Raw genomic sequence first — 15,386 nt, 5'->3', positions numbered from 1 at the left:
TAATAAATAATTTGCATTTGAAATAGAATACATGATCGAAAATAATGACAGTGCTTGTCAAAATTCGATTTATAATGACAGTGCTTGTCAAAATTCGATTGAAATAACTTACTAATGTTGATTTATGGTAATCTTTTAGTCGTTGCTAAAATGCAAATCGTAAATCTATTCCACAAGAATACATTTCTTCGTGACATCGAAGTAAAATTAAAATTCCTATGTATCTAGCGTTAACCGATTGTTGTATACCTTTAGAAATGAAAGCACACTCTTTTCTAATGATCTTCAAACATTAAAACTGAATTAATAATAAGAAGATATCAATGTATTTTCCGTTGGTTGTGCTCTTAATTTATATACCAATAGTACATTAACAAATCTGGTATTGACACTGCTTTGTCTTTAGAAGAAATAATACGGTGGAATGACTATTTTTAATTTTATCTAAGAAAATATTAAATATTTTTTCTAGGCAGCAAAAAACACCCACTAAGTCCGTACTCATTTAATAAAGACGAACAACATCACCAGCAGATCAAAGATTCTGTCGAGCGACAGACAGACGAGGATTTTATTGAGAGATATGGTTCTCCAGGATGGGTAGCTGAGGCAAACAGAGAAGTAAGCCACGGTGGTGAAAATCCTTTGTATATAAACAGACTACTTAGTCCTGGTAAGGTAAGTACAATGTAATGGTTCAACATTTGGTTGAATTCTGAGTATGAATATGTTAAAAGCAATTCTCTGTAAGGACCAACAATTTTATATAGGGGGGCACGGAACGCATGGTCACCGATTTTCCTGAAACTTACCCAAACCATGTATTACTGGTAATTTTTATGACCACAAGGCCTGTGCAGAACAAGAAAAGGATAAATACCGCTGAATCAACGTCGACGTCTAAAGCGAATTTTCGGATTTCCATTAATCAGGAACCCTCAAACCAAAACAGTTGAAAGTCAGGGGTGTATACTACATAGCAGCATCAGAAGCTACATGATTTGATAGTATGTTGCTGTTTCTGCCGCTTGATAAATGACAACTGTTATATTACACAGTTATTTGAAACTTCTTATTTGTTTACATTCTCGTAAAACGTTTAGATCACAGCTGGTACGAATACTTTACCCACTATATTCATACTTGGAACCTTTTGTGACTTTGATTTGAAAATATGATTGACATTGTTTTAAACATTTCTTATTACCTATAGATACTAATATTGAACTGACTATCGTCAATTAAACTACAAAAGATTTAAACTAAGGCAAATAACTTCATAACATACTCGACGTCTTGCTTTTGATAAATCATTCAACATATATCAATATAAAACAAATAAAACAGTCAATATATCAGACATATATTTACAATTTAACTTTATGACCCACAACAGTCTTTCAAGGGCCTTTTGTCCAAGCATTCTGACATTGAACGCTGTCCTTTAGATAGGTAAACGTACTAGGCGAAAGTCTCAGAGCAGCAGGTGTAAAGTTATTATGTTTGTTCGAACTTGTTAATCGATTTTTATTTTGACAATCATTGATTATTTTAAATAAATGTCTGTTCTTATTACGAGTCAAACTTTGATAAATAAATTATTACCTAAAGTTTATGTTTCTGAATACTGATACTGTTTTCAAATGAAATTAGTTCATTTTTAATTATCTAATTGATTTATGCAGCTTTAGCCTTTATAGCATGCGTCTTTTGAAAGAAAATCACATTTGATTGCGTTTCCAACTGAACATGGTGTGCTACCTTCATAAAATTGGTATGGTCTCTCTCGTATTCGAAATAGATTTAGACATTTCAGGATTCAAAGAGGGTTACTAAAAGGGCAACATAACTCAACTTGCTTTATCTTATTACTCAGCAGTAAAGATTTCAATTAAAAAACAAATTTGGAAAATAAACCCTTTTTATCATCTTATTACACTTGTAGCATGACAATGATTCTAGCTACACGGGATCAAGAGCAGTTACTCCAACGCCGTCTGGAAGAATTCCCAATACACCAAAACGAGGCGGATCACTCTACTATAGGCAAACTACACCACATCAGTATTTATCAGCAACAGATCTTCCGATTCTTTCCTCTACCGAACCTATGCCGATACTCGGGAGACCAACGAGAACAACGTGAGTCCGATATACATTTAAAATGATTCCTTTGCTTTATCTTTGCGATAAATAAAAATACGTGTGTGTATGGTCCAATTAATATAATTAAAACTATAGCAAGTAATGTATTTAGTTAAGTTTTGTAAAAGTAGGTACATATTTTACAGTCAAACAATTACTTTGGGTAAAGATTAAGACGCAGATAAAGTCATCTTAAATGGTAATCACGTTGAAATTTTAACGTTGGTTTGTCCTGACTCAGATTGGCAATGCTTATCACGTCGAAAGTTTAACGGTGGGTTGTCTTGACTTAGATTGGCAATAGTTATCAAGTCGTAAGTTTAACTATTGGTTTGTCCTGACTTAGATTGGCAATGGTTATCACGTCGAAAACTTAACGGTGGTTTGTCCTGACTTAGATTGGCAATGGTTATCACGTCGAAAACTTAACGGTGGTTTGTCCTGACTTAGATTGGCAATGGTTATCACGTCGAAAACTTAACGGTGGTTTGTCCTGACTTAGATTGGCAATGGTTATCACGTCGAAAACTTAACGGTGGTTTGTCCTGACTTAGATTGGCAATGGTTATCACGTCGAAAGTTAAACGGTGGTTTGTCCTGACTTAGATTGGCAATAGTTATCACGTCGATAGTTTAACGGTGGTTTGTCCTGACTTAGATTGGCAATGGTTATCCAGTCGAAAGTTTAACGGTGGGTTGCCTTGCCTTAGATTGGCAATGATTATCACGTGGGAAGTTTAATGGTGGTTTGTCTTGGCTTAAATTGGCAATGGTTAACACGGTGGTCGTTTGGCTCAGATTGGAAATGGTTAACACATCGAAAGTTCAATGATGATTTGTTCTAACTTAGATTGGAAATGGTTAACACGTCGATAGTTTAACTATTGGTTTGTCCTGACTTAGATTGGCAATGGTTATCACGTCGTAAGTTTAACTATTGGTTTGTCCTGACTTAGATTGGCAATGGTTATCACGTCGTAAGTTTAACTATTGGTTTGTCCTGACTTAGATTGGCAATGGTTATCACGTCGAAAACGAAACGGTGGTTTGTCCTGACTTAGATTGGCAATTGTTATCACGTCGAAAGTTTAACGGTGGTTTGTCCTGACTTATATTGGCAATGCTTATCACGTCGAAAGTTTAACGGTGGGTTGTCTTGCCTTAGATTGGCAATGGTTATCACGTCGATAGTTTAACGGTGGTGTGTCCTGACTTAGATTGGCAATGGTTATCACGTCGATAGTTTAACGGTGATTTGTCCTGACTTAGATTGGCAATGGTTATCACGTCGATAGTTTAACTATTGGTTTGTCCTGACTTAGATTGGCAATGGTTATCACGTCGAAAGTTTAACGGTGGTTTGTCCTGACTTAGATTGGCAATGGTTATCACGTCGATAGTTTAACGCTGGTTTGTTTTGACTTAGATTGGCAATGGTTATCACGTCGATAGTTTAACTATTGGTTTGTCCTGACTTAGATTTGCAATGGTTATCACGTCGAAAGTTTAACGGTGGTTTGTCCTGACTTAGATTGGCAATGGTTATCACGTCGATAGTTTAACGGTGGTTTGATTTGACTTAGATTGGCAATGGTTATCACGTCGATAGTTTAACGGTTGGTTGTCCTGACTTAGATTGGCAATGGTTAACACGGTGGTCGCTTGGCTCAGATTGGAAATGGTTATCACATCGAAGGTCTCCAGTTGAAAGTTTAACAGTGGTTAGACTTAATAGTCCTCAATTTACATTGACAATGTTAAAATAACGTCGAAACTTTAACAACAGTTTGTCCTGACTGGCAATGATTATCACATCGAAAGATTAACAGTGTTTTGACGTAGACGATTTTCTTTTAGAAATTAGCTTTTACATATTTATATGATTAGCTATAAAATATTACGCATATAGTTGGGCAACTTAGTTAATGGGTTATAACTTCCATTTATTGCAATTAATATTATCTATATGATTTCCAGGTATCTTGTAAGTAAAATAATTCATTGTACAAAGAATATAGAGCGCACATAATGCACATGCAAATGTAAAGGTATTTAGCTTAGCGATGACGTCACAGAATACGTTTGACGTTTCAAAACTACCTTGAGCATGATAGGGATTTTTGTCAGACAGACAATATTATGGTGTAAGCTTTTTTGCACGAATATGCATGATAACGTATTATTTATTGACCCTGTATAAATTAAGCATGGTTATTTTATACATACATATATATTATTCACATTTATATTTATTGTCAAATGGATAATGGATGCATGATTTTTAAATTTCTTTATAGTTATTTTGTAAAAAATATATAGACTATCAAAAAACACAAAGAACAAAACTTAAAAAAAACACACACTTCCTCATAAAAGACATAAAAGACATCTATTGGTCAACAATATGTTATTTATATTAATAAAAAAAAATTTCTGTAAGGGAAATTCATGCATAATTGAAAATGTGTTAAATTCTATTGAAAACAGAAAAAACACTATTTCAGTGTATTCGATTTTACAAATGTCTGAAATAATCACATATATGATACTATCTACAGGACGATAGGAACGGGATACACCATAGTGACCATATTTTCATCCATACTTATTTAACCTATTGTAGTTGAGATCAACCAGTGGATATTTTTGTGGCAGATCTTTGTTTGTTTCTGTTTAGTAAATAACTTTTTATGCCCTGAATGCTTTTAAGATTACATATATAACTACTCTTTTTTACTCTTTGGTACAATTTTTATGATATATCAACAGTAGCATATTTCATAACAATCAGGATGTATTCTGCTGTAAGCATTTATTGCAATTGTATTTTATAGATATAAGTTATATTGATTGTCTCCAATCTATGACTTCCGATACCCATGCTCGTAAGGGTATTTGATGTCCAATTATATGTCTTTATACTGCACTCGTTCTATTTGAGCAGTCAAAATGCGTTGACTGTATATTTCTATGTCATATACAGTCACTGACCCGATATCACTTTTCCTCATGAATATTTAAATAGAAATTGCCGAAATAATATTGAATTATTCATACGACCTCTTCAACCTGTTCTTGTTTCAAATGCATACAACGATGCATGGAACGACTCAACATTGTTTCTTTTGGAATTATTGGAAAAACATATTTAATTTGTTAATATTGTTTGTTTGCAACCTATACATCATTATGTTTTATGCTTATGGTTGATATTTAAGTCCATACTCAAACGATTTCGTTCACCATCGAGTGTTGGTTTCAACAGGTAAATGTAAATTTCATTGCGTTGTATATTTCTCCGCGAGCATGACGTGAGGCCTTTTTAAAGGGTATTTCCCCCAATATTTAAATCAAAAAAATAACCTTAACGTATTAAACAACAATTGAAAATGTTTTTTTAGATTTCAGTATAAAGACAATAATAGTGCATTGACTTGACATATCAACGATATAAGGATTCGGCACGAAACGGGGAAATAGCTCTGCACAGCCTCGCATTTCCCCGTTTCTAAGCCTCATCCTTATATCGTTGATATGTCAAGTCAATGCACTATTATTGTCTATATATTCATGATTGTAGTCTAATTTATTGTTAAAACACTTCTCTAAAGTCACACGGTGTTTAATTTGGAAAGTCTAATGATAGATTATTTGTCATTTCAAGAATACCTACTTAAGTCTTTTAAGGTGGTATGGGTGTCTTCCTCCATTTTGGATTGTAAAAAACAGAGAATCAAAGGTCCAGATTTTCCATCAAGTTAGCAAAATTTGATGCAGGAATGCAGATGTTTAATGTACATTTTCATTTAAAAGTATCAATTTATAAGAATATAACTTCTAAATATTGATATTTATGCAAATGTTAATTATTTTTGGTTGTTTTTATCTTTTTTTAAAATTGACATTTTAAGGGGAGGTAACTCTAAAAAAGTGCATTTTCTGAAGGATTCTGTATGGAATTTTCCTATTTTGTATTTTAGCCGGAAAAAACGTACGGTGACCCTATCTTTTCTTTTGATATTCTCAAAGCAGTGTCTGAAAGCTATCTTTTCCTGAAGTATTTAACAATTCTATCATTTTGTTTAGTTTCTAATCACAAAATGGTATTTTTTCCTGTATAATCCATACAAAATGTGTCATTTTGTCCCGTCCTGTAGTTTGAGAAAATGCGCGGTGACCTATCATTTTTATTATATTTTTCAACATATAACAATAGATACAACGTTTTGGCAAAGTATGAACAAATTCTATCATTTTTATTTTAGACTCCCATACCACCTTAAGATAGGGTGGAGGTTAGGTTTTGATGATTTATTCTTCTGTATTATGTCACTCTTACTTGTTATTAAGACTTTTTATAGTCTACATTTGAAAATGTGTATTCCATTGTCCATGGATTTCTTTTATTCGTTTCAAAACTGTTTACAAAGATAAACAAAGTTTTGGCAGACTAAAACACTGTCAAAATTTCCACACAAGAATACTTTTTCAAGGCAAAATTTGTTTTGAAAACAACGTTTTTTGTTTCATTAAAGTTTTTTCAGCCGCAATTAATCCATGTCTATTTCTTATAAAGCAATTGGTCATCTCTTTTTTTAATAATTTTGTGGACAGTTTTAACTCCATAACAAATTATGACAGCATACATGTGTATTATATATAACCATTCTGTATCAGTGCAGATTACTTATGTAATGTTATTGAAACTTGGTATGAAGCTTTTGTATGATGAAAGAATCCAGAGTAAAATTTTATAAAATATTTGTTTCCCAATTTCTCGTATTTTACTGATAAATAGACTTAGTTTTTTTACACTTTTACACGAAACAATTTTAATTTCAACAAAGGATTCTGTGGAACCCTACACGAATTGTTTCTTCATTTTGGTCAAAATTATATTTACATCTGTTATACTCCTATTAAACAAGTGATTTTATTCTCCCCAAGTTAGTAACAAATTGAAGATTGTAATTTATTGAGTTTTGTGATATATAAAGTCATTTGTCTACTTGCCTGTCTCACTATCATCGTTATAGTCGACCGTGAAAGTTCACAATGTTGTACTGCCTACGGTGAAATTTCGCCTTGAAGCATTAATACGAAGCTGAAGTCATTTTTTCTGAATTATTTTGTTGTCAAATAATATAAAATGTTTGTATATTTGGTGCAAGTTTCAGCGAATCAGTTTAATTTTTGTGGGAGGGTGTTACTTAATTTACATCTTTTGATAGAAATCAAAAAACGGAATATTTTACAACGAACGTAATCATAAGATAGAAATAAATGATAAAACCATCTTACAAAATATTAGCAACAGCAAACAGACAAACAGACAAACTCATAATTCATCAGGTAACAACAGTGCATTTTAATCATATTTACAGATTATTAAGGGCTCGACAAAGATGTAATTCAGCACCTATAAATGCCTACCAGAAAAGACGAGATGTTTCGATCAAACGTAAGTTGTTTAGAGGTAATGGCAAGAAAACTGGTGAAGTCTCAAGCTGATAAATATTCTTAGTGTGATCGATTTAGTCATGATAAGATGTTAACCAAAGGAACTTATATATAACTTCAAAGCAGATTTGCATTCAATAAATAGCAGAAAAGTTTATACAAATTCAGTCATGGCTCTGTACAGAAAGTTTTTAGAAAATCTTAAACATTGCTGGTTATTACTACAACATAAATTCTAGTGCCGTTACAATTTCACGAGGAATATACTCTGACTTATGATTTTTTTGTGTGTAAGGCTACAACTAAACAGGTCTTGGTTTTGTTACAGTACCATGTGGAAACCAAGGAAACCATGGAAATCAGCCTTTGAGCAGAGAGTAAGTATCACGTGATATTATACATTTGTCAAAAAACATGGAAGCCAGACTTTTAGTTGTGAGTAAATATTACGCGATATCATTTTGTTATCTGTTTCAAACCATGGAAGCCAGACTTTGAATAGAAAGTAAGTATCCCGTGCTATTTTTATGTACTAGTATCTGCCTAACCCATATGATTATTGAGACTATATTACACGTTTTTTTGTTAACTTGTGTATGTTATATTTACGACAAATGGTCTAGGTCTAGATTGAAATAGAAATTACTCATTCAAAAAGAATTTAAATATAATGTTTTTTATGTAATTGTGATTAAGTTCTTTGAATTTATTCAATTATATATATGCATACATTTGTTTTCCATTTTTAGACCATCGACTATAAGTTTATCTGTTGAAGGAGAATCAAACCATGCTTTCTTGACCGGTGCAAGATATAACAGGTATTATAATAACACATTAATAAATATTCTAGATATTGTATTATCAATATATAAAATAGGCATAGTGTATTTCTGGTTGATAGTAACGTTCAGATCAAAGAGTAACACGACATAAATAAAACCTGATCAAGTTAATTAATGACAAGCCCTTTGAAGAGCAATGCTAGGATAACTACGTCCAGGATATTCAAGCGTTGCTTATCTTTAGTTATATGCTATAGGTTGCACTTCTGTAAATATAAACAACACAAATCCCATAGTTACTCCTTTACAGCTACAACTGTGCCAATTTTACTGTGAAGTTTCGTTAAAAAAGAATTTTGTTTACAGTCATATGAAACAAGTGACTGGTGAAAAATAATGTTTATCCCATTCTTGAACCAATGCGTGTATTTATCATAAACTTAGTCTTCTGTGCACGATATTATCATTTTTTTACGCAAAAATATCTTATAATCGTCAATTTTTTTTCTCTCTGTCCGTTATGAAGTGAAAATATGACTGTTCATTAATTGTCGTAATTTAAAGCCGTAGTTTACCGATTGTCACCTTACAGTAAACAATCATCAAAGAAGCATATAACATGTACAATCAGATAATAGTTTATTAAAATGACAGATCCATGCGTATTGCGATCACCAATTTTTTACCATGGAGGGTCACTCTAAGGTTACTTTGAATACGGAAAATTTATCGGCAAATTGCTTCCTGGAAGCAAGCAATTAAAAAAAGTAATCTTCTTCTAAATATGGACAAATTAAAAACATTTCTTCAGAAAAAAGTATATGTACATAAGTTTAATAATGACAACTATCCATTTTGTTATAAAAAACATATGCATAATTTTTTGATAATTTGAGGTTCCATATAACTTTAATTAATGGATGTGAAGAGTTTCAATATTTGTATTATAACAATTACTTTATCGGGCCCGTTTTATTAATTTGAAGAGTTTCAATATTTGAGTTATAAAAAATATTTTACAGGGCCCGTTTAATTGATTTGAAGAGTTTCAATATTTGAATTATAACAATTATTTTACAGGGCCCGTTTAATTGATTTGAAGAGTTTCAATATTTGAATTATAACAATTACTTAACAGGGCCCGTTTAATGGACGTGAAGAGTTTCAATGTGTATGGTGTGTACATGCCTCGTAGTAATCCACTTGACTGTTTTATGAGTGGCCCAGCAATGTCTAGATTACGAGAACGTAACGAGGAATCACCCGGTGCTCCACCTGGTTAGTATACACTTTCTAGAATATCATATCGTGATTCAGGTTGATGGGTTTCACAAATAGAGTTTATCGAAGTCCAGACACACACAAACAACCAAATTGTTTCACACAAACTCATTTCAAACGCACGCTACTGATTTTTAAAACTATAGCCGTTATCAATTGCAGAAGACTTTTATTTAATTAACTTCATTCATTACTGAAACAGAAAAACCGATTTATTTTGTTTCAAAGCAATTGTAAATTAAATTTACGAACCATGATGGACTTTGAAGCCGACATACGACTGACAGATCAGCTTCTACATTGGCATCTTCTCCAAGTTTCTGTGATTCCGTACCACTATTTTTAAGTGGTTTATACATATCTCTATATGTGTATTTCAGCGTTGATCCTTTTGTGTTTACTTTTATACTGAATATAGAAAAGCTGAGATAGTTAGTATGTTACATACATGTATGGTTGAACTGAAATAATATCTTCCTGTTTATTTTTATCGACTTGGTATCGACTTTCTATACTTTTGTTGTAATTTAAAGTGATTTCCTGGTGAATTGTTATTTTTTGAAGGAGTGACACGAATGATGTCAGTGTGTTTAATTAATTTATATCTCACGCTATCAAGTAGCGGGATCCGTTTGTTCGTCATTCAGTCGGTCAGTCTCACTCTGTCATTCCACCGGTCAATTCATTTCAGGATGCTTACTCAAATAGCGTATATCGATTGCATCAGTTTCATATATTTTCACATATAAAGAGAGGTAGACCCCGATTGATCTGGATGTCCCCTCATCAAAGGTCACGGTCGAAGTTAAATGCTATAAAGTGGTTTCGGATGTACAATCAAATACTTTAAAACATTGGATTGAAACCTTACCTAGATAAATAATCAAATATTATAAGCGAACAATTACTAATGATCTTTAGGCTAATACATTAAAGGTCAAGGTCGTGGATACGAAAAAAAGACCACTGTTACTTACTTGAAGCTAAATCAAATACTACATATGAACATAGATAGAGTCATATATAAGGACAGGAAGACGCCTGTTTATTTTGAGATTGCTTTGTGTTTTCATCCCTACAGAATCGTTTTGAAAACAAATCTGGTTAACAATAAAAATATTTCACGTGAATAGACAAAATAGCAATGGTGTGATACACTTGGTTTGATTGTGCGTTATCAGCAATATTGACGATTTAGTTTTGTTCATATTCATTGTATTTTATACCCTATATGCACGGGAAATGCATTTTTTGATTTAATAATTATCGAATGCATTATTCAATTTAATGATAATGATTATTTGTATACCCCATTTAAGGGTATTATATTTTCTGATCTGCGCCCGTTCGTTTGTACGTCCCTCTGTCCCACTTCAGGTTAAAGTTATTGGTCGAGGAAGTTTTTGATGAAGTGGAAGTCCAGTCAACTTGAAACGTAGTACACATGTTCCTTATGCTATGATCTTTCTAATTGTAATTCCAAATTAGAGTTTTTACCCCAATTTTCACGCTCCATTGAATATAGAAAATGATAGTGCGGATGGGGCATCCGTGTACTATGGACCCATTCTTGTTGATATTCTAAATATCTTGCTAATAATGTAAATTTGAATGAAGAATATTCTATTTTATAAATTTTAATGTATTACCGATATAGGTATAGCATTATATGTGTGCATATTTAGTATAGCAAAACGTATATGTTGTAGTGAATTACAAGAGAATATATTTCTTTTAGATACACCTCGATCTGATGATGACGAGACAACAGACGAGAAAGAGACAAAACAAAAAAGACCAGCAACCGCGCCTTCTAAAAGGTTACTATCTTCCTCAACGCCATCTGGCGGTCGTCCCCGAAGTGCACGAGTTGATTCCATCGCTCCTTCCATAAATATAATGCAAGATGAAAGTGAGAACAAAGAAAATATTGCTGTTAACAACAATTTGGTTGAAAAACTAATATTTTTGCAAAATGGGTTGTTTATAACAGGTATCATTGTGACAGTGCCGGTAGTGTAGCTAGCTGCCTAATGCCTCGTGTATATATTAGTTAGAATGTCTTATTTCATAATGGTTGTTCATATCTCCTTGCTTTTACTGCGCTTGATATATATTTACTGATTGTTCTGTGTTCTGCTAACTTACAAAATATATCTTAATATATCACATCTGATTTAATCTAATTGTGTGAAATTCCGACATGTATAATATAATTACCTTCATGCATAGTTTTGTTGTCGTTGTCAAAGTCATTTCAAACCAGTCACATGCATGTAACAACCTTGATGTTCCAAACAATTTAAATTATCGTTCTATTTAAACCTCTGTGTATCAAACAAGTTAAATTATCGTTCTATTCTAACCTTAATGTTCTAAAATAGTTATTCAAGCATCAATGTTTCAAACCAGTCAAATGGTGGCTTTTATCAAACCTCAATTTTTCAAACCAGTCATATAATTGCTTTATTCAAAACTCTATGTTCCAAACCATTCCAAATGATAGTTTTGTTCTAACTGCTAAATTTCACACATGAAACGATCGTTTTATTCAACCAACAATATTTCAAACGAGTCAAATGATCGCTTTGATCAAAGTTATCTTCCAAGTCAGTCAACTGATCGCTTTCTTCAAAATGCTATATTCCAAACCAGTGAAATAATTGCTTTATTCAAATCTTCATGTTCAAACTAGTCAAATGATCGCTTTATTCAAATCTTGATGTTCAAACTAGTCAAATAATTGCTTTATTCATATCTTAATGTTCAAACTAGTCAAATAATTGGTTTATTCAAATCTTAATGTTAAACTAGTCAAATGATCACTTTATTCAAATCTTAATGTTCAAACTAGTCAAATGATCACTTCATTCAAATCTTAATGTTCAAACTAGTCAAATGATTGCTTTATTCAAATCTTAATGTTCAAACTAGTCAAATGATTGCTTTATTCAAATCTTAATGTTCAAACTAGTCTAATCAAACCTCAATGCTTTAAACCAGTCATATAATCACTTTATTCAAACCTCGATATTTTATACCAGTCAAATCATTGCTTTATTCAAACCTTAATGTTTCAAACCAGTCCAATGATCTTTTTATACAAACATCAATGTTTCAAGCCATTTCCTCTTTATTTTCCAACCTGGGTGTTTTGTGTCATGTACACATGACAATAATTCAAACATCCATGCTTCAAACCTGTTACATAAATTACTGCTTAGTCATTCCCTGGTTTTCCGAATTAATTAAGGAATGACTGTCATATTTTTTCTGTCTATAAAGAAATAACATAAAAAATTTGGTGCACACTGAATAACGCGCGTAGCGGGTTATTCAACAGTGTGCACCACATTTTTTATGTTATTTCGAATAGACAGAAAAAATATTACAGTCATTTCTTATAATTTAATTCTAAATCTATTTTAAACCGTAGAAAACCATAAAAAACGTTGATGATTACACGGTCACATGACTAAATTATGTCTATGGGCTGATAACAAAATAACGTCAGCCAATCAGAAGACGCGTTACATCCAAAATTAAATTATTAAGATTTAAAAAAAAGAATTCTCTTTGATTCTGATTCATATGCGATAAATTGAAAGTCTATAATTTTAATATACGATTTTAATTGCTAACTCGCAGACAGTTATGTGAAAGAGGGAATCAAGAAAGTAGTGATTATAAAAACAATTTAAAATGTGTGTTTGCATTGCTTAACAGAAACTGTATTTCATTATAACTCACAGCCACTAATTACTATATACTGTTTTATATTTACTATGGTCTTTTGTTTCTGAAATAACTTTTTCAGTTTGAATGATTTTTTCCGTAAAAAGTTATTTGATTCATCATGACATTTTATTCTGATCGTTAATAAGTTTTTCTTGTTTTTCTTTATATTTTCTAAGACACATTAAAGGCGATAGTTTTTGTTGAAAGTAATAAATATGAATTTTTTGTTTATTTAAAGGTGTAAAGTGATTTTTGATAGTAAATAAGTGGCAGTAAATAGAAAATATATAATTTTCGTACGTTAATATAATTGAAAAAAGTATTCGTACCAGTTAAACTTTATGAATGTAATATTTGGGATAAAATATTAACCATTAATACTTGTTTACTTTGTAGGGAAAGGCGTCATCGTTACGCTGAAAGGATTTAAATCTCCCCCTCCACAGAAAAAAGAATCGATTCTTCCAAGTGTGACTGGCGTGTCTGTACCAACAATGAAATATAAGAAATCTCGTAATATCCCCGACGATTCTTCCATCATAAATCAACCTCCTCCAACGCCAGTAGGACAGTTATCAGTGAAAGATGAAACAGAACATCTTCAATCTCCTATACAGGAAGAGATTACTGCTCATGCGCAAGATGTGACACAAACATGTAACAAGGATACTGACCAATCAGATACTCAAACTAAAAACTTGGAAATGTCCGTTAAAATTATTCAACTTACAAGTGATCCAAATGAAACTGCACTTGTTTATGATAAGGTAGAGAATGGCGATACAAACACATCATCAACAATTCATCAAACACTTTCACCAGAGGAAAATAACGAAAGCAGCCATGAAAGACAGAAAGTGACTGATGAAGCTAAACCAAAAAGTATGGAAGTACGCCAGGACGTAAAAGGCATTTCCGAAAAAGGCATCACAATCGCAGAGACAAATGACACCAATACTAGTAATAATATTGAAGTGAAAAGCACGACATTTATGACAGACAAAGAGGAGACTTCTGAAGTTAAACATGTTTTAACCATTCCTAATGCTAAATTAGAACCAGAATAGTATATATAATTCACATTTTTACCTCGATAATATGAAATGAACTTAATTCTTATCATTTTATTCTTGTTTATAGGAAAATAAGTTTGTGAGTTCGTATCATATAGGCTGCATATTTTCGCCTTTTTAATATCATGAAGGGAAAATGTATAAATGGTCAATCTATTTGTACATAAAAAAAGCTTAGCAACAAAAGAAACTAATCACTAAGCACCTCCAAAAACATTTCCATTTTTTGAAAATTGGAAACATAACTGAAACAAAATCAGACAATTTCTTAAAATAGACTGAAAATTGAATTTTAAACAAATTGTAAGAAGTTTTGATATTTGTAATGCAGAACACACTACTACACAATACTTTTGAATTTAGTGTTTATGTCAGATCTTTTTGATTCAATAAGTGTGACTTAAATTGGAATTATGGGGAGGGTCTTTTTTGAATTTCGGCCCTTCTTCATGGTCGAGGAACAAATAGTGACACAGAATGGTTTTTTTTTATTTAGAATGTTTTGATATTGTCGTATACCTACACAATCGTTTTATCATACCGACTAAAATATGCGTTGATGGCTTTTTTTTGCTATAAATTAAGCAATAGCTGCATTGCCAATACATCGTCCTTAACCTTATATTTTACATTTGGTGTTGTGAAAACAAAACAGTACGTTTATGCTTCTTCTCTAATATATATATTTATTGTTGAGCAATGTTTGATGTTTACCTGCATAGAAAGGTTTATACGACACACACATCAACCAAACACGCCAAAACTCAGTTTCTAGCAGTATTTATATTTTTGTGCTTATATTGGAATGACTGAATGTTGTTCATTTGCTCAAAATCCCTATAGTTCATTCTGTGATAATTGATTTAACAATGTTGATTTAACTAATAAATTTGTTGAAAATTTG

The 15,386-nt window shown here is 32.0% G+C and overlaps 2 protein-coding genes across 3 annotated transcripts in view; one reads left to right on the top strand and one right to left on the bottom strand.

The window, feature by feature from the left end:
- LOC139517914 (patatin-like phospholipase domain-containing protein 4) overlaps positions 1-10,458 on the bottom strand; it is a 24,809-nt gene extending 14,351 nt beyond the window's left edge. Inside the window, exon 1 of the mRNA XM_071309444.1 lies at positions 9,924-10,458. Coding sequence (XP_071165545.1) covers positions 9,924-10,030 — 107 coding nt within the window. The 5' untranslated portion in view covers positions 10,031-10,458. The remainder of the gene's footprint in view (positions 1-9,923) is intronic.
- Positions 1-15,386, top strand: part of LOC139517913 (uncharacterized) — a 20,144-nt gene extending 4,758 nt beyond the window's left edge. The window contains exons 2-9 of one of the 2 annotated variants that reach the window (XM_071309442.1): positions 473-678; positions 1,946-2,142; positions 7,530-7,606; positions 7,934-7,982; positions 8,355-8,426; positions 9,529-9,668; positions 11,410-11,664; positions 13,806-15,386. In XM_071309442.1, the coding sequence (XP_071165543.1) occupies positions 473-678; positions 1,946-2,142; positions 7,530-7,606; positions 7,934-7,982; positions 8,355-8,426; positions 9,529-9,668; positions 11,410-11,664; positions 13,806-14,476 (1,667 nt within the window). In that variant the 3' untranslated portion in view covers positions 14,477-15,386. The remainder of the gene's footprint in view (positions 1-472; positions 679-1,945; positions 2,143-7,529; positions 7,607-7,933; positions 7,983-8,354; positions 8,427-9,528; positions 9,669-11,409; positions 11,665-13,805) is intronic. The other variant, XM_071309443.1, reaches the window with a different exon arrangement.

This window comes from Mytilus edulis, chromosome 3 (genome assembly GCF_963676685.1).
Source record: "Mytilus edulis chromosome 3, xbMytEdul2.2, whole genome shotgun sequence".
Classification (NCBI taxonomy): domain Eukaryota; kingdom Metazoa; phylum Mollusca; class Bivalvia; order Mytilida; family Mytilidae; genus Mytilus; species Mytilus edulis.
The sequence above is the reverse complement of the archived record's forward strand: the minus strand, read 5'-3'. Positions and strand labels throughout refer to the sequence as shown.